Source organism: Pongo pygmaeus, chromosome 19, assembly GCF_028885625.2.
Source record: "Pongo pygmaeus isolate AG05252 chromosome 19, NHGRI_mPonPyg2-v2.0_pri, whole genome shotgun sequence".
NCBI lineage: Eukaryota > Metazoa > Chordata > Mammalia > Primates > Hominidae > Pongo > Pongo pygmaeus.
Genome location: NC_072392.2, coordinates 1,391,157 through 1,417,372, shown reverse-complemented (window position 1 = coordinate 1,417,372; position 26,216 = coordinate 1,391,157). Strand labels below are relative to the sequence as shown.

The window sequence follows — 26,216 nt, the reverse complement described above, 5'->3', positions numbered from 1 at the left end:
GGCTGATTTTTGTATTTTTAGTAGAGATAGGGTTTTGCCATGTTGGCCAGGCTGGTCTCTCAGCCTCCCAAAGTGCTGAGATTACAGGTATGAGCCACCGCACCCGGCCCTGGTTAGTTTTTTTTTGTTGTTGTTGTTGAGATGGAGTCTCGCTCTGTCGCCCAGGCTGGAGTGCAGTGGTAAGATCTCGGCTCACTGCAAGCTCCACCTCCCGGGTTCACGCCATTCTCCTGCCTTAGCCTCCCGAGTAGCTGGGACTACAGGCACCCGCCACCGCACCCAGCTAATTTTCTGTATTTTTAGTAAAGACGGGGTTTCACCGTGGTCTCGATCTCCTGACCTCGTGATCCGCCCGCCTCGGCTTCCCAAAGTGCTAGGATTACAGGCGTGAGCCACCGTGCCCAGCCCCCTGGTTAGTTTTTAAACTTTTTTTTTTTTTTTTTTTTTTTTTGAGATGGAGTCTCACTCTGTCACCAGGCTAGAGTGCAGTGGCATGATCTTGGCTCACTGCAACCTCTGCCTCCCGGGTCCAAGCAATTCTCCTGTCTCAGCCTCCCAAGTAGATGGGATTACAGGTGACTGCCACCACGCCTGGCTAATTTTTGTATTTTTTTAGTAGAGTTGTGGTTTTACCATATTGGTCAGGCTGGTCTCGAACTCCTGACCTCAGGTGATCCACCCGCCTTGGCCTCCCAAAGCACTGGGATTACAGGTGTGAGCCACCACACCCGGTCAAATTTTTTGTAGAGATAAGGGTTTCATCATGTTGCTCAGGCTGGTCTCAAAACTCCTAGGCTCAAGTGATCCGCTGGCCTCAGCCTCCCAAAGTGCTGGGACTACAGGTGTGAGCCACCATACCCAGTTAATTTTTAAATGTTTTGTAGAGATAGAGGTTTCACCATGTTGCCCAGGCTGGTCTTGAACTCCTGGGCTCAGTCGATCCACCCACCTCGGGCTCCCACATTGCTGGGATTATAGGCGTGAGCCACTGCTCCAGGCCTACATATGGACCATTAATCCCCTCTTTCTTGTAACCTAAACATTCAGTAAATGTTGACGAAGGTGCTGTGCTGGGTGCCGAGCAAACAAGTCATCACACACATACCTGTGTAACCTGTATAATTCCAGGGGGTGGTCGGGCCCCCAAGAAAGCAGGGTGCCAGGAGCCAGAACAGCAGTGGAGATGTGGCTCCTACAGGGTGGGAGGGCCTCTCTGCGGTCTAGGTGGAAGCCTGGAGGTTGAGGAGGGGTGATTCAGGAGAGGAGGGTACACCTTGGAGGAGAGGAGGGTACACCCTGGAGGAGGGGAGGGTACACCCTGGAGGAGAGGAGGGTACACCCTGGAGGAGGGGAGGGTACACCCTGGAGGAGGGGAGGGTACACCCTGGAGGAAGGGAGGGTAAACCCTGGAGGAGAGGAGGGTACAGCCTGGAGGAGGGGAGGGTACACCCTGGAGGAGGGGAGGGTACAGCCTGGAGGAGAGGAGGGTACAGCCTGGAGGAGGGGAGGGTATACCCTGGAGGAGAGGAGGGTACAGCCTGGAGGAGGGGAGAGAAGTGGGAAGGGGCCGGGCCTGTAGGGACTAGGAGGCCATTCGGGGAAACTGAATTTTATTCCCAAGGCAGGAAGAAGCCAGGGAGGTGGAGGAGGGTGACGATCCAATTCCCCTGTTAGAGGCTTGTGTGAATTGCTGAGGGCTTGCCACATGCTGGTATGTTTGGGTGGCGTAGAAACCAGAAGTCATCACGGCCTCTGCCCAAGGAAGTCACTCACGGTCTGACCATGGGCATGAAGGCCGACCCCAGTTGTATGCTCTTGACTGCTGCAGTTGCTCCACCTGTGGTGGTGGGAGGGAGCCTCTCACCCTGGCACAGAGGTCGCTGCGAGCTCGCCCTGGCACAGAGGTCGCTACGAGGGCAGAGGGGCTGCCGCCCACCTTGGGGAAGCAGGGCCAGGCTTGATCCCCATGGGCTGAGTGAAGCTGCAGATGTGGACAGGAGACTTCTCTGCTGCCTCGAGGACTTCTTTTTTCTTGGGGGACGGGGAGGCAGGGACGGAGTTTCACTCTTGTCGCCCAGGCTGGAGTGCAGTGGCGCAATCTCAGCTCACTGCAACCTCCATCTCCTGGGTTAAAGTGATTCTCCTGCCTCAGCCTCCCAAATAGCTGGGATTACAGGTGCCCACCACCACACCCGGCTAATTTTTGTATTTTTAGTAGAGACAGGGTTTCACCATGTTGGCCAGGCTGGTCTCAAACTCCTGACCTCAGGTGATCCACCAGCCTTGGCCTCCCAAAGTGCTGGGATTATAGGCGTGAGCCACCACGCCCAGCCTAAGGACCTCTCTTTTTAGAGTCTCTCCTCACACCCACAGGCAAGTGTGGATAGTTTTTTTTTTTTTTTTGAGACAGAGTCTTGCTCTGTCGCCCAGGCTGGAGTGCAGTGGCGTGATCTCGGCTCACTGCAACCTCCACCTCCCGGGTTCACGTCATCCTTCTGCCTCAGCCTCCCCAGTAGCTGGGACTACAGGTGCCCGCCACCACGCCCGGCTAATTTTTTGTATTTTTAAGAGAGATAGGGTTTTGCCACGATGGTCTCAATCTCCTGACCTCGTGATCCACCCGCCTCGGCCTCCCACAGTGCTGGGATTACAGGCGTGAGCCACCGCGCCCAGCCGGATAGCTTTCTTAAATCCAGCCTTTCATTTTTATTGCTCTAAATGTGACTTTTAAACTTTTCCCCCAGTTTATTTGGTATTTTAAAAATTCCATAGCAATGGGTAAGAAGGTTTAAAGGCTGGGGCCAGCAGCCTCAGGATGCATCTCAGAGAAGAGCTGGCGGCCTTGGCTCTTCCCACCGCCCCAGCCTCACTCCTTCTTGGTTCGTGACCTCATTTCCCTCACAGACATCCGCTGGCCACCCCTGGCTTCTGGTGTCCATGAAGGTCCTGTCCAGCTTAGGCTGGCTCTCAGGGACCTCGTGGGAGAGTCTTAGTCCCATTCCCACCAAGCAATATTCAGGGCTTCCTGGTGTTGCCGACACCATGGGCAGCCTTTTCCCGGCTCTGTTCTCTCAGCATTTTCTCTCTGGGATATGAGCCTCTAACCCAGGTAGGCCAGCATCGGCACAGCCCAAGTGGTAAGAGCGGGAGCTTCAGGGTCTGACAGGCTGGAGTCAAGCCCAGCTTCTCGAGGGACGCCCATGAGATCTTCGGCAAGTGACTTACCTGCTCTGAGCATCCCTCGGGGATACTCTGACAGTATCCTCGTGAGGAATATGGGGTGGGCGTGGCCACACCCGTGGAGCGTGGCAGCTGGCACACACTTTCACTGCGCACATGGCAGCCGCTGCTGGGACCACTGCTAGGGGGCCAGGCCCTGGTCAGCCCAGGACGGCCTCTGCCTGTCCGTGCCCTCCTGCCTGTTGTTTGCTCTGTGTCTGAGCCGACCTCTCACCTACATCTCCCCTGCCAGACTGAGGACTGAGATGCTGCTTCCTGTTGCCGGATAGACTAAGGATTTGAGAGACGGGAGATCCCGGGCAGGGGCCATCGGTGGGCTGTCCAGGGGCCCGCACCCTGGAGTGGGGGGCTCAGAAAGCAACCAGTCAGGGAAGGGGGCAGCTCAGGAATTTAGAGGGGACCTCAAGCCACGGTACTCCTTGGCCCCCTCAAGCATCATCTTGGAGGCCCCCCTCCCTTTGTCTCCCCGGGGTGTGGGGAGGCTCCTCTTTGACTCGGGGGAGCCTGAGGGGCCACAGCACCCTCTTGTCTCCCTGATTCCTCTGTAAAGATCTTGTGCGTCTTCTGTGAGCGAGGCTGAACGGTGTCCCTCCTCCCTGGCGCTGGGTCTCCTCCTAAGCAGCCCTGTTCCTGTTCTCGGCACTCACTGGCCATACCAACTCTTGCACGTCTTCTCAGTTCACCTTCTCTGGCTGGGCTGGGCTGGGCCACTTCTGGCCGCCCCCGAGGAGGCATCTGTTTAATAAACAGGTGCAGGTGAGGAGCAGAGCAGGCAGGCCGGGGGTGAGCAGAGTAGGCTGGCCCGGGGTCAAGCTCTAGGCTGGGAGCAGAGGGCCACCCCACGCCTTAGCACTTCCTGGGTGCTTAATCTGTTTGTCTCTCCTGGCCCATGGTGGCCGAGCTGGGAGCAGAGGGAGAGGAACAGCCTGGGCGTGTCTGTGTTTGGGCATCTGCTGGGGCTGTGACAGTGGGTAAGGGTGCGTGTGGGCTGTTTACTGTCAACAAGCTTCTGAGCTCACCAAGGGCTTCCTTCCCTCCAGCAGGAGGGAGACTCTCGAATTGCTCCACAAGCAGAAGGAGAAGCCACTCACCTCCCCCCGCCCCAGGCGCATCTGTTGCCGGACAGGACGTCTGGAGGCAGGCAGCCGGGCAGAGGGCCTGGTGGCCCCATCGGCAGGGATTTGTTTAAGAGGAGAAGGCTGTTGGCCTAAGTGCAAGGTCCCTGCCCCTGTGTGTAGTCGCTCCAGGGTAAAAGATGGGAAGGACAGATACCCTTGCCTCTACCCTATGTGGTTAAAGGGGTGACCAGATCTCTAATCAATTTAAGACTTTGTTTGTTTGGAGACAGAGTCTCACTCTGTAGCCTGGGCTGGAGTGCAGTGGTGCGATCTCGGCTCACTGCAACCTCTGCCACCCGTGTTCAAGCAATTCTCCTACCTCAGCCTCCAAAGCAGTTGGGGTTACAGGCACCTGCCACCACACCTGGCTAAATTTTTTTGTATTTTTAGTAGAGATGGGGTTTCACCATGTTGGCCAGGGTGGTCTCAAACTCCTGACCTCAAGTGGTCTGCCTGCCTCAGCCTCCCAAAGTGCTGGGATTACAGGCGTGAGCCACCGTGCTTGGCCTAGCCTTGGGATTTTTATCTTCTGGCTCTAGATGAGAAAACCCATGGGTTCAGAGACCCAGCTGCGGTTCCTCCCTGGGGTAACTAGAGGTCCCGGGTGCCTTTACTCATAGGCAGTGCTGCCTCACCCACTCCGTTCCTCGTCCCTGTGGCTCCTGCTTGCAGCAGTAGAACCTGCGGCCCCCCAAGCCCTCAGTCATTCCACGGCCCCGTGCAGTCACTGGCTCCAGACCCTGCACGGCCCCACAAGTCACCCATCCTGGGCCCTGGCATGCCCTCTCCATCCATCCTCTTTGTTACCTCTGTACTGGTTTGCTCCTATCTGCGTGTCAACCTGGAAATGGCTGTTGCTTTGTAGAGACCCTCTTTCCCCGACTTCAGAGCCAATTCCTTTGCTGCTGGCACAGCTGACATTTGAAACCAACACCAACTCACAAAGCAGCTCCTCCTTTCCACAAGCTGCCCCACTGTGGATGGGCGAGTGGCCCAGGCCTGCCAGCTGAGGCGGTGTACATGACAGCTCTGAGCTTGACCCTGACGGGCTCGAGGACCCCGTCTGCCATGTGTTTTGGCTGACTGTGTGGTGGAGCTTCTTTTTGGAAAGCCGAGAGAAAGTGGCCGAGGTGGGAATCTGGTTGGTGAGGTTGTATTTCTATAGCTCCAAGCGGTTAACTTTGTGGCTCTGATCTCCTTCAATCCCCACTAGATTCAACTTGGTTCTGTTGATTCCTCTCTTTATCCTTTTGGCCATTGTGATCTGGTTCCATTGTTTTTGTTTTGTTTTGTTCTGTTTTGTTTTTCAAGACAGGGTCTCACTCCGTTGCCCAGGCTGGAGTGCAGTGGTGTGATCTCAGCTTACCGCAACCTCCGCCTCCTGGGTTCAAGCAATTCTGTCTCAGCCTCCCGAGTAGCTGTGATAATAGATGCCCACCATGCCCGGCTAATTTTTGTATTTGTAGTAGAGACGGGGTTTCACCATATTGGCCAGGCTGGTCTCAAACTCCTGGCCTCCTGAAGGGCTGGGATTACAGACTGAGCCACTGTACCTGGCCTGATTCTGTTTTGTTTGTTTGTTTGTTTGTTTTTTGTTTTTCTGAGACAGAGTCTAACTATTTGCCCAGGCTGGAGTGCAGTGGTGTGTGATCTTGGCTCACGGCAACCTCTCTTCACCGGGTTCAATGATTCTCTTGCCTCAGCCTCCTGAGTAGCTGGGATTACAGGCATGCGCCACCATGCCTGGCTAATTTTTGAATTTTTAGTAGAGACGGGGCTTCACCATGTTGGCCAGGCTGGTCTTGAACTCCTGACATCAGGCGATCCACCCGCCTCTGCCTCCCAAAGTGCTGGGATTCCAGGCATGAGCTGCCATACCTGGCCCTGTTGTTTTTATTCATTCAGTAAACAGCTATTGTAGGCCAAGACCTGGGTGAGATACTGGGGACACAGAAGTGACCACAATGCAGGCCCTGCCCTTCAGGGCTCACAGCCCAGGGGGGGATTAGACGTGTCTTTGTGCTTCCACACACGCTGACGGGACTGTGCTCCCTGCAGCCACTGCACCCGGCTCTGTGCCAGCTGATGGTGCCGTGATTCCCCGCCGGAGCCTCCAATAGCAGCAATGATCATGATAACCACGAGAACAGCAGCAACTTGTAGCTATTCGTTATTGAGTGCTTTCTATGCCTGGGTGAGCTCCAGAAGGTTTTCTGAATTTTTCTCATTGATCTTCCCCCACACTCTAGGAGGTGGATCTTATCATTATATGATGTGCATGTTATAGAGAAGGAAACTGAGCTAGAGCAAGGTCATGCAGGTAGAAAGTGGAGGAACAAAAACTGGAAGCTAGAAACCAGATTCCAGTTCCACGCTCTCCATCCACACGGCCCCTGGCGGGGCTCCTCGGCCACACGTTGGCATGAAGCACGAGTCCACCTGTGCGCATCCTTTCCAGTGACCTTGGAGGAGCCCCGAGAGGCCTGAGCAAGCCTTTGCAAACCTCGGCGCTACAGCCCTGGCGCCAGAGGGCTGCAATTGGAAGGCAGGCAGTTATCGGAAGAAAAGCGTTTCCTTGACTCTCCCAGCGTGACCTCACGTCTAATCAAAGTCGGCTCCTGTTTTCTGCAGGATTAGTCAGCATCTCTTAACTAGCAGTCCCGGCCAGGAGAGCTCCTCAGCCACATTCCCAGCCCGTCTTCCACCCTCCCATCTTCAGCTGCCACAGCACTTTTCTCTTCCTTTTTGTGTTGTTTTGGTGCTGGGTGGACTTTGAAGGGGGCCATTAAGGGCTGGGTGTGGCAGACACCAGACTCAGCACCCAGCGAGGTCTGGGCATGGCCACGGGATGACACCACAATGGCCCCAGCAAGGAAAATAAGAAAGGTGCATATCTGCTGGGTGCAGCGGCTCACGCCTGTGATCCCAGCACTTTGGGAGGCAGAGGTGAGAGGATCACCTGAGGTCAGGAGTTCGAGACCAGTCTGGGCAACATGATGAAACTCCATCTCTACTAAAAATACAAAAATTAGCCGGGCGCAGTGGCGGCTATCTGTAATCCCAGCTACTCGGGAGGCTGAGGCAGGAGAATTGCTTGAACCCGGGAGGCGGAAGTTGCAGTGAGCCGAGATCATGCTACTGCGCTCCAGCCTGGGCAACACAGTGAGACTCCGTCTCAAAAAAAAAAAAAAAAAAAAGAAAAAGAAAATATCAGGGGGAGAAGATGGCATCTGTTCTATGTTTGAGAAGGCAGCTGGACTTCCCATTGAAGGAGGCGCCGCAGTCTCCCCACACGGACAGGGGAGAACCAGGCTATTGGGGTGAGACCAGTGCTTGTGCTTCCCAAGTGGTCTGGGGTCTGCCTCCCATACTGGCCGCAGTCTGTTCCCATGGGCGTAGCTGCCGTGAGAAGGTTCTCGCCAGCCTGGGGCCCCACAGCCAAGGCTGGGCCCTGAGGTCTGCTGTTCTAGGGTGGCGGATGCTCTCGAATGGGACTCTCAGCCTGGGCTTCGTTGCTCTTCAAGGGACACACGAAGCTCCTGAAACTGTGGATAAACCTTGGTGTGCATTTTCTGGGGAGGTCTTTATTGGATTCTTCAAAGGAACCATGGCCCCCACAAAAGTTAAGAACCTCTACATTTTCACTCCAGGGGACTTGGGCCAAATGGCCACCCAAGCCTGCTGCGGGGGTAGCCTGAGCCCTCGAGAGGCCCCCAGCCAGCCCTGGCATTCCCAGTGGGGGGACTCTGAATGGGCACCTGCCCTTCTGATCTTTGGGAATCCCTGTCATGACCCTGAGGTCAGGGTTTCCTTCCCTTTTCACACAGAGAATGTCACCAATGGCACAGTGGGCAGCACAGCAGAACCGGGGCACGAGGAGGCGAGCTGGATGAACGGCTGGCTCAGCTGCCAGGCCCAGGACGAGATGCTAAATTTGGCCTTCACTGTGGGCTCCTTTCTGCTCAGTGCCATCACCCTGCCCCTGGGTATCGTCATGGACAAGTATGGCCCGAGGAAGCTCAGGCTGCTGGGCAGGTCAGTGCGGGTCCCTTAGGGGGCAGGGAGTGGGCAGGTGGACCCCCTGGGCTGAGTTCCCCACAGAAGGGTATCCTGGTGTACCTGATATCAGGTGTACTGTGGAGCTCCCTGAAGGCCCTCCAGAATGGAGTTCCTACCCCGTCCGCCACCGAATCAGCAGGTACTGTGGTCCTCGCCGTGCTCCGGTACCGAATAAGAAAAGCTCCAGGCTCCAGGCCACCCGGGGACCGGATTGCTTGTCACTAAGAACATGTGTTTCCCATCCCTTTGTAGTTCATAAGCGTGATCATTGGGGTTTCACTCTCATGTGTGAGACATGCTTCCCTCAAACCTTGTTACGAAGCTGGCACAGTATCCATCTGATGAGGAAAAAAAAAACACTGGTTTCCACAGCCCATTTGACCTTATAGCTCCACCAGAAAAAAGATTTTCAACACGTACCCCCAATATAATAAGCAGATGGAATTATAAATTATGTATATCTGTGCTTTTTTTTTTTTTTCAAGACGGAGTCTTGCTCTGTCGCCCAGGCTGGAGTGCAGTGGCGTGATCTCGGCTCACTGCAACCTCTGCCTCCCAGGTTCAAGCATTTCTCCTGCCTCAGCCTCTCGAGTAGCTGGGATTACAGGCGCCTGCTACCACACCCAGCTAATTTTTATATATATATTCTTTTCATATTTATTTATTTATTTATTTGTTTGTTTGTTTTTTGAGATGGAGTCTCGCTCTGTCGCCCAGGCTAGAGTGTAGCAGCGCGATCTCAGCTCACTGCAAGCTCCGCCTCCCGGGTTCAAGCATTTCTCCTGCCTCAGCCTCCTGAGTAGCTGGGACTACAGGTGCTGGACACCACGCCTGGCTAATTTTTTGTATTTTTAGTAGAGATGGGGTTTCACCGTGTTAGCCAGGATGGTCTCGATCTCCTGACCTCGTGATCTGCCTGCCTCAGCCTCCCAAAGTGCTGGGATTACAGGCGTGAGCCATCGTGCCTGGTCCCTATGCCATTCTTTTTTTTTTCTTTTGAGATGGAGTTTTGCTCTTGTTGCCTAAGCAAGTAGAGCTGGAGTGCAGTGGCTCCCGGCCCCCTATGCCATTCTTAATGTGCTTTATTATACATATACAAAAATATAAATGAAAATGGGCTGGGCATGGTGGCTTACACTTGTAATCCCAGCTTTTTGGGAGGCAGAGGTGGGTGGGTCACCTGAGGCCAGGAGTTCGAGACCAGCCTGGCCAACATGGTGAAACCCCGTCTCCACTAAAAATAAAAAAATTAGCCAGGCGTGGTGGTGCGCGCCTGTAATATCCCAGCTACTCGGGAGGCTGAGGCAGGAGAAATGCTTGAACCTGGGAGGCGGAGGTTGCAGTGAGCTGAGATCATGCCACTGCACTCCAGCCTGGGCGACAGAGCAAGGCTCCATCTCAAGAAAAACCAAAAAATCAAAAACAAAACAATAACACTGAATAAAGTCATAATGGTAACTAACATTGCGTTTCTGCTTGGTTTTAGCGCCTGCTTTGCGGTTTCCTGCTTGCTGATTGCGTATGGAGCAAGTAAACCAAACGGTGAGTGTGCTCTCCCTCCATCTTCTGTCAGGGACTGGGGAGAGAGTGCCCCGAGCTGCTCCCACGCCCACCTGCTCTTGGACACTGTCCTGGGCCTGCTGCTCGCTGCTCAAGTTAGAGGGGACACCTGTAAGGCCTCTACTTAGTTACTTATCTCAAATGGACGGCGGGATCAGAGAGCAGCCACCCCAGACAGGAGCTTCCAGGGTATGAGCAACTTCCATCTCATCACCAAACTAAGCCAGTCCCTCACTGATGCCAACCTGAGAGGCAAGTTCTAAGAACCAGGCCAGCTGCAGGGGGCACAGTCCTCGGTGTGTGCAGAAGTCACAAGCTGAGTCCCCTCCAGGCAGCACAGGCCAAAGCATGAAGGATGACTTAGAAGCCACCTGGTCCCCAACCCTGTTCAGGTGGAGCCATTGTTTTAAGGACTTGTAGAGCAAACACCAAAAAAGGACTTGAATTTCACCAGAATCTTAGCCAGGCTCATCTACTGATTTTCAGGAACCTATATTTTTGGTTTCAGTGAAGTAGCTTCCTTAGGCCTCTTGCTTGCTGCTGTTTGTTTTTTGTTGCTGTTGTTGTTGTTTTGTTTTAGAGACAGGGTCTCTCTCTGTCACCCTGGCTGGAGTGCAGTGGTACAGTCACAGCTTACTGCACCCTGGACCTCCCGGTCTCAAGTGATCATACTACTTCAGCCTCCAGAGTAGCTGGGACTACAGGCACACACACACACCTGGCTATTTTTTTTTTTTTTTTTTTTTTTTTTTTGAGATGGAGTCTCCCTCTGTCACCCAGGCTGGAGTGTAGTGGCGCAATCTCAGCTCCCTGCAACCTCCACCTCCCGGGTTCACACCATTCTCCTGCCTCAGCCTCCTGTGTAGCTGGGACCACAGGCACCCGCCACCACGCCTGGCTAATTTTTTGTATTTTTAGTAGAGACGGGGTTTCACCGTGTCAGCCAGGATGGTCTCAATCTCCTGACCTTGTGATCCACCTGCCTTGGCCTCCCAAAGTGCTGGGATTATAGGCGTGAGCCTCCGCACCTGGCTTCACCTGGCTAATTTTTAACTTTTTTTTAGAGATGGGGGTCTCACTTTGTTGCCCGGGCTGGTCTTGAACCCCTGGGCTCAAGCAATTCTCCTGCTTCAGCCTCCCAAAGTGTTGGGATTCTAGGCGTGAGTCACTGCGCCTGGACACTGCTAATATTAATTGGAGAAAAGAAGATGGGTGTGCACCTTTTTCAAGAGCCCACGCTTTGTGAAATAGGCCAGAGGAGGCCGGGCACAGTGGCTCACGCCTGTAATCTTAGCACTTTGGGAGGCTGAGATGGGCAGATCACCCGAGGCCAGGAGTTCGAGACCAGCCTGGCCAACATGGCAAGACATACAAAAATTAGCCGGACGTGGTGGCGCATGCCTGTAATCCTGGCTACTTGGGAGGCTGAGGCAGGAGAATCACTTGAACCTGGGAGTCAGAGGTTGCAGTGAGCCAGGATCGCGCCATTGCACTCCAGCCTGGGTGACAAGAGCAAAACTCCGTCTCAATTGAAAAAAAAAAGAAAGAGAAAAAGAAATAGGCCTAGAGGAGGGGTGAGAAAGGGGCAGTTCCACTCCCCAGATGTCAGGTACTAACCCCGGCCTGCATTTACTGGATTTACTGGGAGCCTGCACCGCTCAGGACTCTGGGCCAGTCCCAGCTTCCCTGGAGCTCAGCTGGGGTCTCCACTCACGAGCTTTCCATTTCCCTGCAGCTCTCTCCGTGCTCATCTTCATCGCCCTGGCTCTGAATGGCTTTGGTGGGATGTGTATGACCTTCACCTCATTAACAGTGAGTACAGATTTTGTAAAGCTCTGTAGTTCAGTAATCTGCTTCTAAATTTGAGGCCGCTCTGATTGGTTTCTGTTTCCTTGTCTTCCATGCACCTGCATGTGCCTGGGTGTCCCAAACAGTAGAGGGGCTATGGCGAGGTGGCCTGGCAGCAGAGCGTGGCAGGGCCTCAGCTGAGGTCCACAGGCAGCAGGGCATGGCTCTCACACTCCCTTGCCTTTTTTTTTTTTTTTTTTTTTTTAGACGGAGTCTTGCTCTGTCGCCCAGGCTGGAGTGCAGTGGCGCGATCTCGATTCACTGCAACCTCCGCCTCCCAGGTTCAAGTGATTCTCCTGCCTCAGCCTTCCGAGTAGCTGGGACTATGGGCTTGCGCCACCACACCCGGCTAATTTTTGTATTTTTAGTACAGATGGGGTTTTGCAATGTTGGTCAGGCTGGTCTCAAACTCCTGATCTCAGGTGATCCACCCGCCTCGGCCTCCCAAAGTGCTGGGGTGACAGGCGTGAGCCACCTCGCCTGGCCGACATTCCCTGCCTTCTGATCTGGGCTTTGATGCTGAGGAAGCAGCTCACTAGCCTTGTGCCCAAGGAAGGCAGAGGCAGGAAGACAAAACGCTGCCGCCCACTTTCTTTTCCTGTTTTCCTCGGCAGCTGTCATCAGGGTCTCCGGGAGCTTCGGCTCATGGAGCAGCCTGAACATCCGCCTCCCGTGGAACTGCCCCAACCTTTGCCTTTGTCCGGAGCCAGATGGAAAACTCAGGGAACACCTGGTCTTCTGCTCCTCTTGTTTCCTCCATGCCCGGGCACAGACAGTCGCCTGGGGGAGATGTTTTCTCGGGGTACTGAGCACCCCCTTGTTGGGAGCCTCAGGACATCACAAAATATGCTTCTTCTTGATATCAGGGAGGCAGAAGGAAGGTGGGATTGAAAGAAAGAAAGTCAAAAAAGGGGCTGGGCGTGGTGGCTCACACCTGAAATCCCAGCACTTTGGGAGACTGAGGCAGGCAGATCACTTGAGGTCAGGAGTTTGAGACCAGCCTGGCCAACATGGTGAAACCCCGTCTCTACTAAAAAATACAAAAATTAGCCGGGCGGGTGGTGCATGCCTGTAATCCCAGCTACTCGGAGGCTGAGGCAGGAGAATTGCTGGAACCCGGGAGGCGGAGGTTGCCGTGAGCCAAGATCGAGCCACTGCACTCCAGCCTGGGCAACAGAGCCAGACTCTGTCTCAAAAACAACAACAAAAAAGAAAGTCAAAAGAGGAACCAAAAAGTCTCCCAGAGGGAAGAAGGGAACTCTCTGTGGGCTCACCCAGTTGGGCAATCGTGCCATTCAGAGCTGGCCATTGGGAAAGAAGTGAGAATAATAGCTTCTTCAGAGAGACTTCTGTCCAGCAAGGAAACCTCGCCTGCATCAGTTTACCGGTGAAAAAGTTTCTAAGACACAATACCTACCATTACTATTTGTAGTACATTCTGGTTTCTGATTTTCCTTGTCGTGCCATTGAAGGGTTCTTGTTTAGCTTTGAGGGAGCTCTGGGGGCTTCTGGACCTCTTCTTTTTTTCTTTTTTTTTTTTGAGTCTGCTCGGTTACCCAGGCTGGAGTGCAGTGACGCAATCTCGGCTCACTGCAACCTCCACCTCCTGGGTTCAGGCAATTCTCCTACCTCAGCCTCCCGAGTAGTTGGGATTATAGGCATGCACCACCATGCCTGGCTAATTTTTGTATTTTTAGTAGAGACGGGGTTTCACCATGTTGGCCAGGCTGGTCTCAAACCCCTGATCTCAGGCAATCTGCCCGCCTCAGCCTCTCAAAGTGCTGGGATGACAGGCGTGAGCCACGGCGCCTGGCCGAAAACCAGCAACTCTTTCATTAGCATGAAAACTAAAAACCTGGCCTCACCTCCATTAGTTTAGTCACGCTACGCCTCTGCCACGGCAGGCCTGAATTTCGGGGATAAAGGAATGAGATGGTCCTTGAGCTTGAGGACCTCACATCCCGAAATGCAGAGAGATGCTTTGTCTGAAAAACGACCATGAATCCCTGTTAAGAAAGACTTTAGGCCGGGCGCGGTGGCTCACGCCTGTAATCCCAGCACTCCGGGAGGCCGAGGTGGGTGGATCATGAGTTCAGGAGTTCGAGACCAGCCTGGCCCAGGATAGTGAAACCCTGTCTCTGCTAAAAAATACAAAAATTAGCTGGGCACAGTGGTAGGTCCCTGGAATCCCAGCTGCTTGGGAGGCTGAGGCAGGAGAATCGCTTGAAGCCGGGAGGCAGAGTTTGTAGTGAGCCGAGATCGTGCCACTGAACTCCAGCCTGGGTGACAAGATCAAGACTCCCCCTCAAAAAAAAAAAAAAGGAAAAAAAGAAAGACTTTAAAAGGAACCCTGCAGTTGGAGCTAATAGGCCAGTAAGAATTCTTTGTCTTTTTTTATGTTTTATAATTATAAAACAAAATTTTTTTCATTAAATTTTTTATTTTTATTTTTTAGAGATGGGGTCTTACTATGTTGACCAGGCTGGTCTCAAACTCCTGGGCTCAAAAGATCCTCCCACCTTTGCCTCCCAAAGTGCTGGGATTCCAGGTGTGAGCCATCATACCTGGCCCAAAAATGATTTTATTTTAAAAATTCAGGTTGGGAGCAGTTGCTCACACCTGGAATCCCAGCACTTTGGGAGGCTGAGGTGGGAGAATCACTTGAGGCCAGGGTTGACACCAGTCTGGGCAACACAGCGAGACTCTTTGTCTCTCCAAATTTTTTTTTTTTTAATTAGCCAGGGCATGGTGGCAGGTGCTTGTAGTCCCAGCTCCTCGGAAGACTGAGGTGGGAGGAAGGCTTGAGCCCAGAAGTTCCAGGCCCCAGTATGCCACAATTACACCACTGTATTCCAGTCTGTGTGACAGAGTGAGACCTTGTCCCAAAAATAAAAGTAAAAGTTCAACATTTCAGCAATATGAATTGTAGACTAAACTTCTATAAGCCTGCCGGGCGCAGTGGCTCACGCCTGTAATCCCAGCACTTTGGGAGGCTGAGAAGGTTCCCATAACCTGAGGTCAGGAGTTCGAGACCAGCCTGGCCAGCATGGTGAAATGAAACGCCATCTCTACTAAAAATACAAAAATATTACTCGGGCGTGGTGGCGCACGCCCGTAATCCCAGCTACTTGGGAGACTGAGGCAGGAGAATCGCTTGAACCTGGGTGACGGAGGTTGCAGTAAGCCGAGACTGTGGCACTGCACTCCAGCCTGGGCAACAAGAGCGAAACTCCGTTTAAAAAAAAATAAATTCTATCAGCCTGTCTTCATCAGTTTGGAATATATTTCTTCAGTATTTAAAAGATCTGCATATACCAGTGTTATTCTTTTTTTTTTTCTTAAAAAAAAAAGAACTGTGATAACTTGCCTTTTCCCTTAATGTATCTTTTACATCCTTTCCTGTCAGTACTTAGAGATCTGCCTTATTATTAAGCAGTTCTGTATATTATTCTTTAATATAGATGGACCATCATTTATTCAACCTGTTTCCTACTAATGGACTTTTGGCTTGGTTTCCAATTTTTCCAATTTATGAATGCTGCTGAAGTGAACATCCCTGTACATGTATTTCTGTAAAATAAGTTCCTGGCAGCGCTGGGCCACAGGATTAGCATGTTTTAAAATTTAATATGTACTGTTAAATGGTCTTCTAAAAAGGTCATCTGGCCGGGCGTTGTGGCTCACGCCTATAATCCCAGCACTTTGGGAGGCTGAGGCGGGCGGATCACCTGAGGTCAGAGTTTGAGACCAGCCTGACCAGTATGGTGAAACCCCATCTCTATTAAAAATACAAAAATTAGCCGGGCTTAGTGGTGGGTGCCTGTAATCCCAGCTACTTGGGAGGCTGAGGCAGGAGAATCGCTTGAACCTGGGAGGCGGAGGTTGCAGCGAGTCGAGATCGCGCCACTGCACTCCGGCCTGGGCGACGAGTGAAATTCTGTCACAAAAAAAAAAGCCTGCCTGCCACCACAGGCCCACCAGCATGGACACAAGTGCCTTTTCCTCCATGTCCCTTCCAGTGCCATGTCATTCCTCTTTAAAACATAGCCACTCTGATCCGATGAAAAATGACATACCATTTTTTAAATTTATTTCATTATTAGTGAGACAGAGCATCTCTTCTCCTCTTTATTGGTAATTTGCATTTGTTCTGGGAATTGCTTCTTTGTGTCATTTGTCTATTTTTCTACAGTGCTCTTGATTTTATTATTAGTAGTATTTAGTGACTTGTAAGAGCTCTTTCAAATACAAAGAAACTAGTGTTCTTTCCGAGTGAGCAAGAGATCTTACCCTGGGGTTTTCAGGTCTCTACGTGGTCCATGAGTAAGCTTCAGGAGAGCCGTGCACGCCCTTGAAATTCCATGCCAACAAATCGTGTGTAGGTGCCGCTCAGCTGTGTCTTTCTGGAGGGGAGGGTCCATTACTTTCACTGGCCTCTGGCAGGTCTGTGTGAAGGCTAAAAACCACTGAGGTGGCCGGGCGCGGTGGCTCACGCCTGTAATCCCAGCACTTTGGGAGGCCAAGGTGGGTGGATCACCTGAGGCTAGGAGTTCAAGACCAGCCTGGCCAACATAGTGAAACCCCATCTGTACTAAACATACAAAAATTAGCCTGGGATGGTGGCAGGTGCCTGTGATTCCAGCTGCTCGGGAGGCTGAGGCAGGAGAATTGCTTGACCCCGGGAGGCAGAGGTTGCAGTGAGCTGAGATCGCACCACTGCACTCCAGCCTGGGTGGCAGAGTAAGACTCCGTCCTAAAAAAAAAAAAAAAACACAAACCACTGCGGCAGGAGCATTTCTATTCACTCTTTGCTCTCCCACTGGAGGCAAAAAGCTACACAGGCTAGAGAGTGACCAGGCAAGAGAGTCACCTGATCACCATTTGAAGCGTTTGGCTACCAGAGGTCTGTCTAAGGGAAGCTGCTGGTTTGTTCTTCAAGGTTTTCATTTTTTGATCTAGAGCAGGAGTCAGCAAACCACCATTGCCAGGCCAAATCCAGACCACTGCCTGTTTTTGTAAACAAAACTTCATGGGGTAGAGCTGTGCCTGTTTGCTCCTGTCTATGGCTGCTTTTGTGCTATAGCATCACAGTCACGCAGTTGTGACAGAGACCATATGGCTTGTAAAGCCCAAAAGGTCTGCTGTCTTAGCCAGGCACAGTAGCTCACGCCTGTAATCCCAGCACTTTGGGAGGCTGAGGCGGGTGGATCACCTGAGCTCATGAGTTTGAGACCAGACTGGCCAACATGGTGAAACCCCGTTTCTACTAAAAATGCAAAAATTAGCCAGATGTGGTGGTGGGTGCCTGTAGTCCCAGCTACTCAGGAGGCTGAGGCAGGAGAATTGCTTGAACCTGGGAGGCAAAGGTTGCAGTGAGCTGAGATTGTGCCACTGCACTCTGGTGTGGGTGACAGAGCGAGACTCTGACTCAAAAAAAAAAAAAAAAAGTCTACTGTCTGGCACTTTATGGAAAAAGTTTGCCAACCCTTGGTCTAGAGGCCCCAAGAAGCTGCTAAGTCACTGTTCCTCGTCTGAGGGCATGTGCTGACACCCACCATTCACACCCACACCCTCTGGTTGCATGGGCCAGCTCTCTTTCTAAGTCATCTCTTTCTGCCTCCCCCCAGGGTGGAGGGAGTTCCATGGGCATTCCCCTGTCCCATGAGGCCTCTGATGAGGGCTCCAGTGCCTGCTCCTTGAGAATAGACCCCAAAAGGGAAATGAGGTCAGTGAGGACAGGGCTGAAACAGTTTAGCAACACCCTTGGGCTGACTGGGGCTTCTGCTGAGCAGAGCCGAATCTCATTCTGATACAACCCAGGCCTTCAGAAAGCAGAACTGTCGGGATCAGCTCCCGGAGACGCCAAGCTCAGGGCACAATGGCACTTTCTGTTTGTGTCTCCCACCCGTGTTCTAATTTTGGGGACAAAGGAGTCTCCAGGGTCGCCTTTAGGAATTTCTAACTCCAATCTTCAACAACCATGTTGGAGCTGTGGATAATAGCTCTGCGATAACCCAGGACTCTAGGGGACGGTGTTGCCGTGGAAGCCTTAATTTGGGGATTTCCTGGGTCCCAGGGGGCTTTGTGCTGCATGGGCTATGGTCTAAATACAGATTGCGAGCTGTTATCTCCACTGGTAGGAGAGGGGGCTCCAAGCGGGCACACGCCTTTTCCTTGTAGTCCAGGAGGAGATGGCCGCGAGCCGTCCTTCCAGAGCCGGAGAGGTCGCCATCCATGATGGCTTTTCCTTCCCAAGTGGAGACTCTGAGGGGCAAGGGTGGCTGTCGCGTCAGGTGGGCTGCCCAGTAGCCAGTGCTGGCTCTCCCAGGGCCCTGCGGCACAGGGCCTGGGCCATCGTGTAGCATCCGTGGAGGGCGGACGCCAGGTCACTCCACGGGGGCAGAGCACTCCCCACGGTGTGGAGCCTCAGCCTCCCCCGGGACATCTGGACGGCACGCTCGGTGTTTGCTCAGCGCCTCGCGTTTGTACAGCCCTTTGCACTCGCTTCATCGGCTGAAGCACAAACACGGCCGGCGGCTGAGGCTGCGTCTTGGGGTCGCCACCCTCCAACGCAGAGCCTGGGTTGCTTAGAGATGGGAGCAGCTGCAGCCAAAATTGTGAACCTGCCATTTCCACTCCATTACTCTGACCCCTGTCCCCGTGGGTGGGACAGGGAGTTCTCAGCAGAAGCCACACAGAAAAGCGGGTTTCAAAATGTTGCCGGGCTCCCCGATGAGACGTTTCTCTGTGGATTTTCCCTTTTGATTCCTTCAAGTCTGACTTTAAGCCTGAGGAAGACATGAGTTCATGGGAGGTGGGATCTGAGGGAAGTGAAGAGGATAAACATCCCTCTTCAGATCCTGGAGAAGAGGGCAGGGCGGCAGATGCCCCCAGAGAGGGGACAGGAGTTCAGTGCCGTGGCTCAGTAGACCCTGCGTCTGCAGCCAGGAGAGGATCCCACGGTGGCCCCCGGCCAGTTCGGGAGGGTCCAGGAGAGGGTCCCGCGGTGGCCCCCGGCCAGCTCTGGAGGGTCTAGGTGCCTGGTGAGCCGGACTTGCCAGTGCCCAGTGCCTGCTCTGCCTCCCCACCTTCCTCTGTTTCTGTCCTGTACCTTGGGGAAGCTCAGGCAGTCAGCTGCTTGCCGTTGGTTTGGGGAGAATTTGCCATCTGAGGGTTCTGCCTCATGAATTTGCTGCAGCACGTGACCACGTTCAGACAGAAAGGGCAGCAGTATTGGCAGGACTGGACCCGGCCGGGAAGGCACAGGAGGTGGCCGGGGGAGGGGAGCACACCCTTCCCCTCCCTTCAGCACTGAAGCAGAAAGGTGACCACAAGGACCTTCTCCCGGGCAGCGTGTGCTTGGAGGTGCCCGGTTGTTGTGGGTAGGAAACAGCCCAGCCTGGCCGAGTCTACCTGTGCAGTCTGGTTCCGGGATCCCAGCCTGTGCACGTTGTACAGAACTCTGGGTGTGTACTCCAGCCACCTGAGGACAAGGCTCCCTCTGGAGGGGACCCGAGGGCCAGAATGCCAGCTCCCACCCACCTCCCAGCTCCCTAGTCCCCACCCACCTCCCAGCTCCCCAGTCCCCACCCACCACCCAGCTCCCCAGCCTCCTGCAGGCCAGGGAGGACTCGGGAGGCCGTGGATGTGGAAAGTCAGGGCTGGGGGTGCCACAGTTGCCCCTTGTTTCTGCCTGCCAGCAATGCCATGGCCTGCCCTGGGCCAAAAGGCACGTACGTCTGGCATCTTAGAGAAGCCCCCCCGCCCGCACTGTCCCAGGGCCTTGGCCCTCCGGGGACTCCTGTCCGGTGGCCATCCTCTACGGCCAGAATGCCAGGGGAGGGGCCGCCTGCAGCTGCTGTTTTCCCCTCTGGGAAGGTCACACAGTCCAGCCTGTTTACGCTGCAGCCAGGGGGCTGAAAGAGAGTCACGGGCTTCCCTGTGTGACTGAGGCTGCGTGGAGGCAGTGAGCGAGCAGCCCGGCCGGCAGGACAGGTTGACCCGCACGGAGGCGGAGGCCGCTAGGGGGCTGTGTGGGAAGCACCCGAGGGCTGGGAGAGGGGCTTGCACTCCCACCTGTGAGTGTGGTGGTGAGTCAGGAAACAGCTCCGGCTTCCTGCTTCGCAGCAAAGCTGGTCCTTCCCCTCCTGGGGTCCTTCCCCTCTGCCAGCCCTCGAGGCCCGCACTAGGGCGCTCTGCTCAGCACTCAGCCCTCACTCTGGCACCGTGGCTTCCGAATAGCCTTTATGCGCAGCTGAGACCGGTGGAGGCAGGGAAGCTGGGGACAGTGAGCGAGAGGGGGAATGTGGGGAGTAACCCAGATGTCAGGATGAGCCACGGGAGTCCACAGGCAAATGCAAGCCCATCCGATGCTGTGGCACCGGACCGTGGGAGGTCAGCCGAAGGCAACAGCAGGAGGTGAAGGCAGGGGGCAGATGGATCTAAAAGGAGCTTCAGAAGGAATGTGAGAAATCTCTAAATGGGGACTGGGCATTGTGGTATCCCCCTGTAGTCTCAGCTACCCAGGAGGCTGAGGTGGGCAGATCAGTTGAGCCCAGGAGTTCTGCACAATAGTGTGCTGTGTTGATGAGATGTCTACACTAAGTTCAGCATTAATACGGTGACCTCTGGGGGGTGAGGGACCACCAGGTTGCCTAAGGAGGGCTGAACCGGCCCAGGTCAGAAACAGAGCAGGTCAAAAGTGTCCTGCTGATCAGTAGAGGGATCATGCCTGTGAATAGCCACTGCGCTCCAGCCTGGGCAATATAGCACGACCTCATCTCCAAAAACAAATTTTAAAAAATGACTGGGCACGGTGGCTCACGCCTGTAATCCCAGCACTTTGGGAGGCGGAGGCAAATGGATCACCTGAAGTCAGGAGTTCGAGACCAGCCTGGCCAACATGGCGAAACTCCGTCTCTACTAAAAATACAAAAAAAATTAGCTGGGCATTGTGGTAGGTGCCTGTAATCCCAGCTACTTGGGAGGCTGAGGCAGGAGAATCGCTTGAACCGGGGAGGTGGAGGTTGAAGTGGGCTGAGATCGTGCCACTGCACTGTAGCCTGGGAGACACAGCGAGACTCTGTCTCAAAAAATAAATAAGTAAATGAATGAAAAATAAACCTCTAGTTGAAGGGCGCAGATTGGATCTTAATAAGGCACATGTAAAAGCCGTGGGATCCACACTGAAGTGTGTATTGGCCAGGTCCACAGGAGACTCCAGAGAGGCAGTGTGGCCTGGGGCCTACACACAGAGGCTTGGCCTGGCTTGAATCCCCAATTTGACCATTACTAGCTTGGGGGACTCCCTTGACTTTTCTAATCTTTAAGTTTTTGTTTTTGTTTTTTGTATTTTTTTTTTTGAGGCAGAGTTTCACTCTTGTTGCCCAGGCTGGAGTGCAATGGCGCAATCTCGGCTCACTGCCACCTCTGCCTCCTGGGTTCAAGCGATTCTTCTGCCTCAGCCTGCCAAGTAGCTGGGATTACAGGTGCCTGCCACCACGCCCGGCTAATTTTTTGTATTTTTAGTAGAGATGGGGTTTCACCATATTGGCCAGGCTGGTCTCAAACTCCTGACCTCCGGTGATGCACCCGCCTTGGCCTCCCAAAGTGCTGGGATTACAAGTGTGGGCCACCGCGCCCAGCCTCATGGTGTTTTTTGACCAATAGAAGTTTTTAAATAGGTGGTCAAAAGTGTGTTTCAGCTTTTAGGGAGTACCTAGCATTTGTGTCAAATAAAATCTCTCTGAAGAGAACATGAAGGATGACCTTGACCAGTGAAACCCAAAGCATAAACATCCTGACAGCAGTCAATGTGTGGTCGCAACAGAATAACAAGGACAGGAGAAGAAAGGCTGTCTCTGTGGACACTAATTATTTATTTAAAGGGGAATACTAATTTGTGTTTTATCCTGTAGTCGGCTTCCTTTTCTTCCTCCCAAAGCTGTGGTTCCTGCCAGAGGACACTTCCCTCATTGGCTGTGCCCAGGAGCAGCTTGACTAGAAGATTTTCCTTATTATTAAGTCATAACACATATCATAATAGTAACTACTGTTAATACCTACCCTATTTATGATCTTTAAAACCCTCGGCCGGGTGCAGTGGCTCACACCTGTAATCCCAGCACTTTGGGAGGCCAAGGCGGGTGGATCACATGAGGTCAGGAGTTCGAGACCAGCCTGGCCAACATGGTGAAACCCTGTCTCTACTAAAAATACAAAAATTAGCGGGGCGTGGTGGCGGGCGCCTGTAATCCCAGCTACTCGGGAGGCTGAGGCAGGAGAATCGCGTGAACCCAGGAGGTGGAGGTTGCAGTGAGCCGAGATTGCGCCATTGCACTCCAGCCTGGGCAGTAAGAGCGAAACTCTATCTCAAAAAAAAAAAAAAAAAAAAACTGAAAAAACAAAACACAATGAATTAAGAAGTTAAATGACAAACTAGGAAAACTTATAGTATATAGAACTGTAAATGTCTTCATTTTATTTTATTTTCATTAATTTTTGAGACAGAGTCTCGCTCTGTCACCCAGGCAGGAGTGCAGTGGCACAATCTCGGCTCATTGCAACTTCTGCCTCTGGGGTTCAAGCGATGTTTCTGCCTCAGCTTCTCAAGTAGCTGGGATTACAGGTGCCCGCCACCATGTCCGGCTAATTTTTGTATTTTTAGTAAAGACGAGGTTTCACCATGTTGGCCAGGCTGGTCTCAAACCCCTGACCTCAGGTGATCCGCCCGCCTCGGCCTCTCAAAGTGCTGGGATTCCAGGTGTGAGCCACCGTGCCCGGCCTGTGAATGTCTTTAATACATAAAGAGCCTTCACAAAATCAACATGCAAAGATTGGCCGGGGGCAGTGGCGCACGCCTGTAATTGTTGCACTTCAGGAAGCCGAGGTGGAAGGATCGCTGGAATCCAGGAGTTCAAGACCAGCCTGGGCAACAGAGTGAGACCCTGTCTCTATAAAAATAAAAGAATTAAAACAAAGCTGAAGGAGACCTTGCTGTGCAGCCCCCTGCAGCTTGTGCGCCCTTGTCGACCCACACGGACCTTCAGGAGGGCGGCACACGCCTGGGGTAGTCTCAGTGCAGGACTCTGGCTCAATAGTGGCTTTGCATCGGTTTGGACCTTCGGGAGGGCGGTGCCCGCCTGGGGTAGTCTCGGTGCAGAAGGACTGGCTCAATAGTGGCTTTGCATTGGTTTGGACCTTCGGGAGGGCGGTGCGCGCTTTGGGTAGTCTCAGTGCAGGACTCTGGCTCAGTAGCGCCTTTGCATCTGTTTGGACCTTCGGGAGGGCGGTGCACGCCTGGGGTAGTCTCGGTGCAGAAGGACTCTGGCTCAATAGCGCCTTCGCATCGGTTTGGCCTTGGCTGCCAGCACGGGTTGTTTCCGGTGGGGTTGTTGGCTGTGTGAAGCAGGCAGTGTGCCTCTCTGGCTGTGGGGCTCTCTTCGGTGGTGTAGCAGGCCTGAGTGCTTATTAGCCGTCTCGGGATCCAGGGAACATTTGGGTTTTCCCAGCTACACCTGGAACCTTGGTGGGCATATGGGAATGAGATCCTACCACTCTGGAAGTTTCATGCCCACAGGTTTAATTGCAGTTTGCTGATGGTCCCCAAGCCTGGAATTAGCGTGTTGAGTAGACCCCTTTGGTAGCAGTCTAGTGCCAGCTTGGACCTACGAAGAATTAAAAATCTGCAAACTTCCACTATTTTCAATGTCTTAAGATAAATAAATGCAGCATTTTTGCATTTCTGACATTTTACTTAAAACTAACAAACAAAAAAAACCAAAATAAACAAAAAAAACCCACCAAACTGGGAGGGGTGGAAAATCAGTCATTACCACAACAACCCTACAGAGGCAGCAAATATGCAACGCGATTCTTGTATACAGATGTTATAAAATCTCAAGGGTAAAATGTTAGTTGTCAACATTGAGGGTCCTGAAACCTGATTCCTCACTCAGAGGAACAGTGTGGGAAAAAAAAAGTCTGGGCATAATGGTTCACGCCTGTCATTCCAACACTTTGGGAGGCTGAGGTGGGCAGATCGCTTGAGGTCAGGAGTTTGAGACCAGCCTGACCAACATGGTGAAACCCTGTCTCTACTAAAAATACAAAAATTAGCTGGATGTCATGGCAGGCACCTGTAATCCATCCCAGCTGCTCGGGAGGCTGAGGCAGGAGAATCACTTGAACCTGGGAGGCAGAGGTTGCAGTGAGCCAGAATCGTACCATTGCACTCCAGCCTGGATGACAGAGCAAGACCCTGTCTCAAAAAAAAAAAAGAAGAAAGAAAAAAAATCTCTTATGAGATTTAGAATGTCTGTTTTTTTGCTTACCTTAGAGCACAGACCTACTTTGAAATTATGTTAAATGAAATATTGGAAGGGCACGGTGGCTCACATCTGTAATCCCAGCATTTTGGGAGGCTGAGGCAGGCAGATCACTTGAGGTCAAGAGTTTGAGACCAGCCTGGCCAACATGGCTAAACCCCGTCTCTACTAAAAATACAAAAATTAGCCAGGCGTCGTGGCAGGCACCTGTAACCCCGGCTACTCGGGAGGCTGAGGCAGGAGAATCGCTTGGACCCGGGAGGTGGAGGTTGCAGTGAGCTAAGATAGCACTACTGCACTCCAGCCTGGGTGACAGAGCCAGACTCCGTCTCAAAAAAAAAAAAAAAAAAAAAAAATATATATATATATATATAGATATAGATATAGATATAGATTACTGTAAAAAAAAAAAAAAGAAAGATTAACATTCCCGTAGAAAAAAAGGACAAATATAAATGATTTTTTTTTTTTTTGAGACAGAGTCTCGCTCTGTTCCCCAGGCTGGAGTGCAGTGGCGCGATCTCGGCTCACTGCAAGCTCTGCCTCCCGGGTTCACGCCATTCTCCCGTCTCAGCCTCCCGAGTAGCTGGGACTACAGGCGCCCGCCACCACACCCAGCTAATTTTTTGTATTTTTAGTAGAGAAGGGGTTTCACCGTGTTAGCGAGGATGGTCTCGATCTCCTGACCTCGTGATCCACCCGCCTCAGCTTCCCAAAGTGCTGGGATTACAGGCGTGAGCCACCGCGCCCAGCCAAATAATTTTTTAAGTTGTAGAAAAATGTTGAAAGTCATTAGTAAAAGTTTTTTGTTTTTTTGAGATGGAGTCTAACTGTATTGCCCAGGCTGGAGTGCAGTGGCTCAGTCTCTGCTCACTGCAACCTCTATCTCCCAGGTTCAAGCAATTCTGCTGCCTCAGCCTCCCAAGTAGCTGGGACTACAGGCACCACCACACCCAGCTAATTTTCTGTAATTTTGGTACATTTTTGTATTTTTAGTAGAGACAGGGTTTCACCATGTTGGCCAGGCTGGTCTTGAACTCCTGGCCTCAAGTGATCCACCTGCCTCAGCCTCCTGAAGTGCTGGGATTATAGATGTGAGCCACTGCGTCTGGCCTCAGGGTGATTTGTACTTTATTCTTTTTATACTTTGCTCCAAACATTTTGCAATGGATATGCTTTGCTTTGCTTTGCTTTGCTTTGCTTTGCCTTGCTTTGCTTTGCTTTGCTTTGCTTTGCTTTTTTCTTTTTTTGAGACAGAGTCTCACTCTGTCGCCAGGCTGGAGTGCAGTGGCATGATCTCGGCTCACTGCAACCTCCGCCTCCTGGGTTCAAGCAATCCTCCTGCCTCAGCCTCCCAAGTACCTGGGACTACAGGTGCGTGCCACCACACCCGGCTAATTTTTGGTATTTTTAATAGAGATGGGGTTTCACCATGTTGGCCAGGATGGTCTCGATCTCGTGATCCGCCCACCTCAGCCTCCCAAAGTGTTGAGATTACAGGCGTGAGCCACTGCGCCCAGCCCAGGCATTGCTGTTCTAAGGAAAAGATCATAATTAAAAATATAAGATGTCGGTGTTGGTTTGAAGGCTACCTAGTGTGGTTCTCCTGAGGCACTCTACTCCCCTGAGGAATGGCCCTGCTGACCAGAATAACATGTTGGGAAGAATTTTCTTGGTGCTGGTAAGAATGTTCTAGGCGGCAAGAGGCAGGGCATCAAAGGGAGCAGCTGGGAGGCCCCTGCCCTGTCCAGGCCTGAGGGCAAGGCCCCATCCATGGACAGATGGAGAGTCAGCCTCTTCCCCAGGTTCTGCTCTTCCCCATCCTGGATCTAGTGCTGGGGAGAAGACTCCAGAAGACCAGGCAGGGCCACATGGTCACCCCAGGCCCCTGTGGCTCTGTTGGTCTGCAGCCTAGGTTAGGGTTAAGGCAGGCAGGCTTGAGATTAAAAAGGTAGAAGGAAAATGCCTAGCTAGCAAGCTCTCTGCTTTTCCGGAACATTCTCTAGCTCTATTGAAAAGTTTGAGACACTCTTTTTGCCCAAAGGTGACTGCAGCAACCTACATG

At 52.7% G+C, this 26,216-nt stretch overlaps 1 protein-coding gene and 1 non-coding gene across 4 annotated transcripts in view; both read left to right on the top strand.

The window, feature by feature from the left end:
• The window catches only part of SLC43A2 (solute carrier family 43 member 2), a 60,569-nt gene that overhangs the window by 9,163 nt on the left and 25,190 nt on the right, over positions 1-26,216 (top strand). For all 3 annotated transcript variants that reach the window (XM_063655715.1, XM_054459735.2, XM_054459734.2), the window contains exons 3-5: positions 8,186-8,393; positions 9,904-9,959; positions 11,713-11,789. In XM_063655715.1, coding sequence (XP_063511785.1) covers positions 8,186-8,393; positions 9,904-9,959; positions 11,713-11,789 — 341 coding nt within the window. The remainder of the gene's footprint in view (positions 1-8,185; positions 8,394-9,903; positions 9,960-11,712; positions 11,790-26,216) is intronic.
• LOC129018532 (small nucleolar RNA U13) lies at positions 8,658-8,761 on the top strand. The gene has a single exon (XR_008495351.1). It is a non-coding gene; the product is annotated as a small nucleolar RNA U13 (small nucleolar RNA).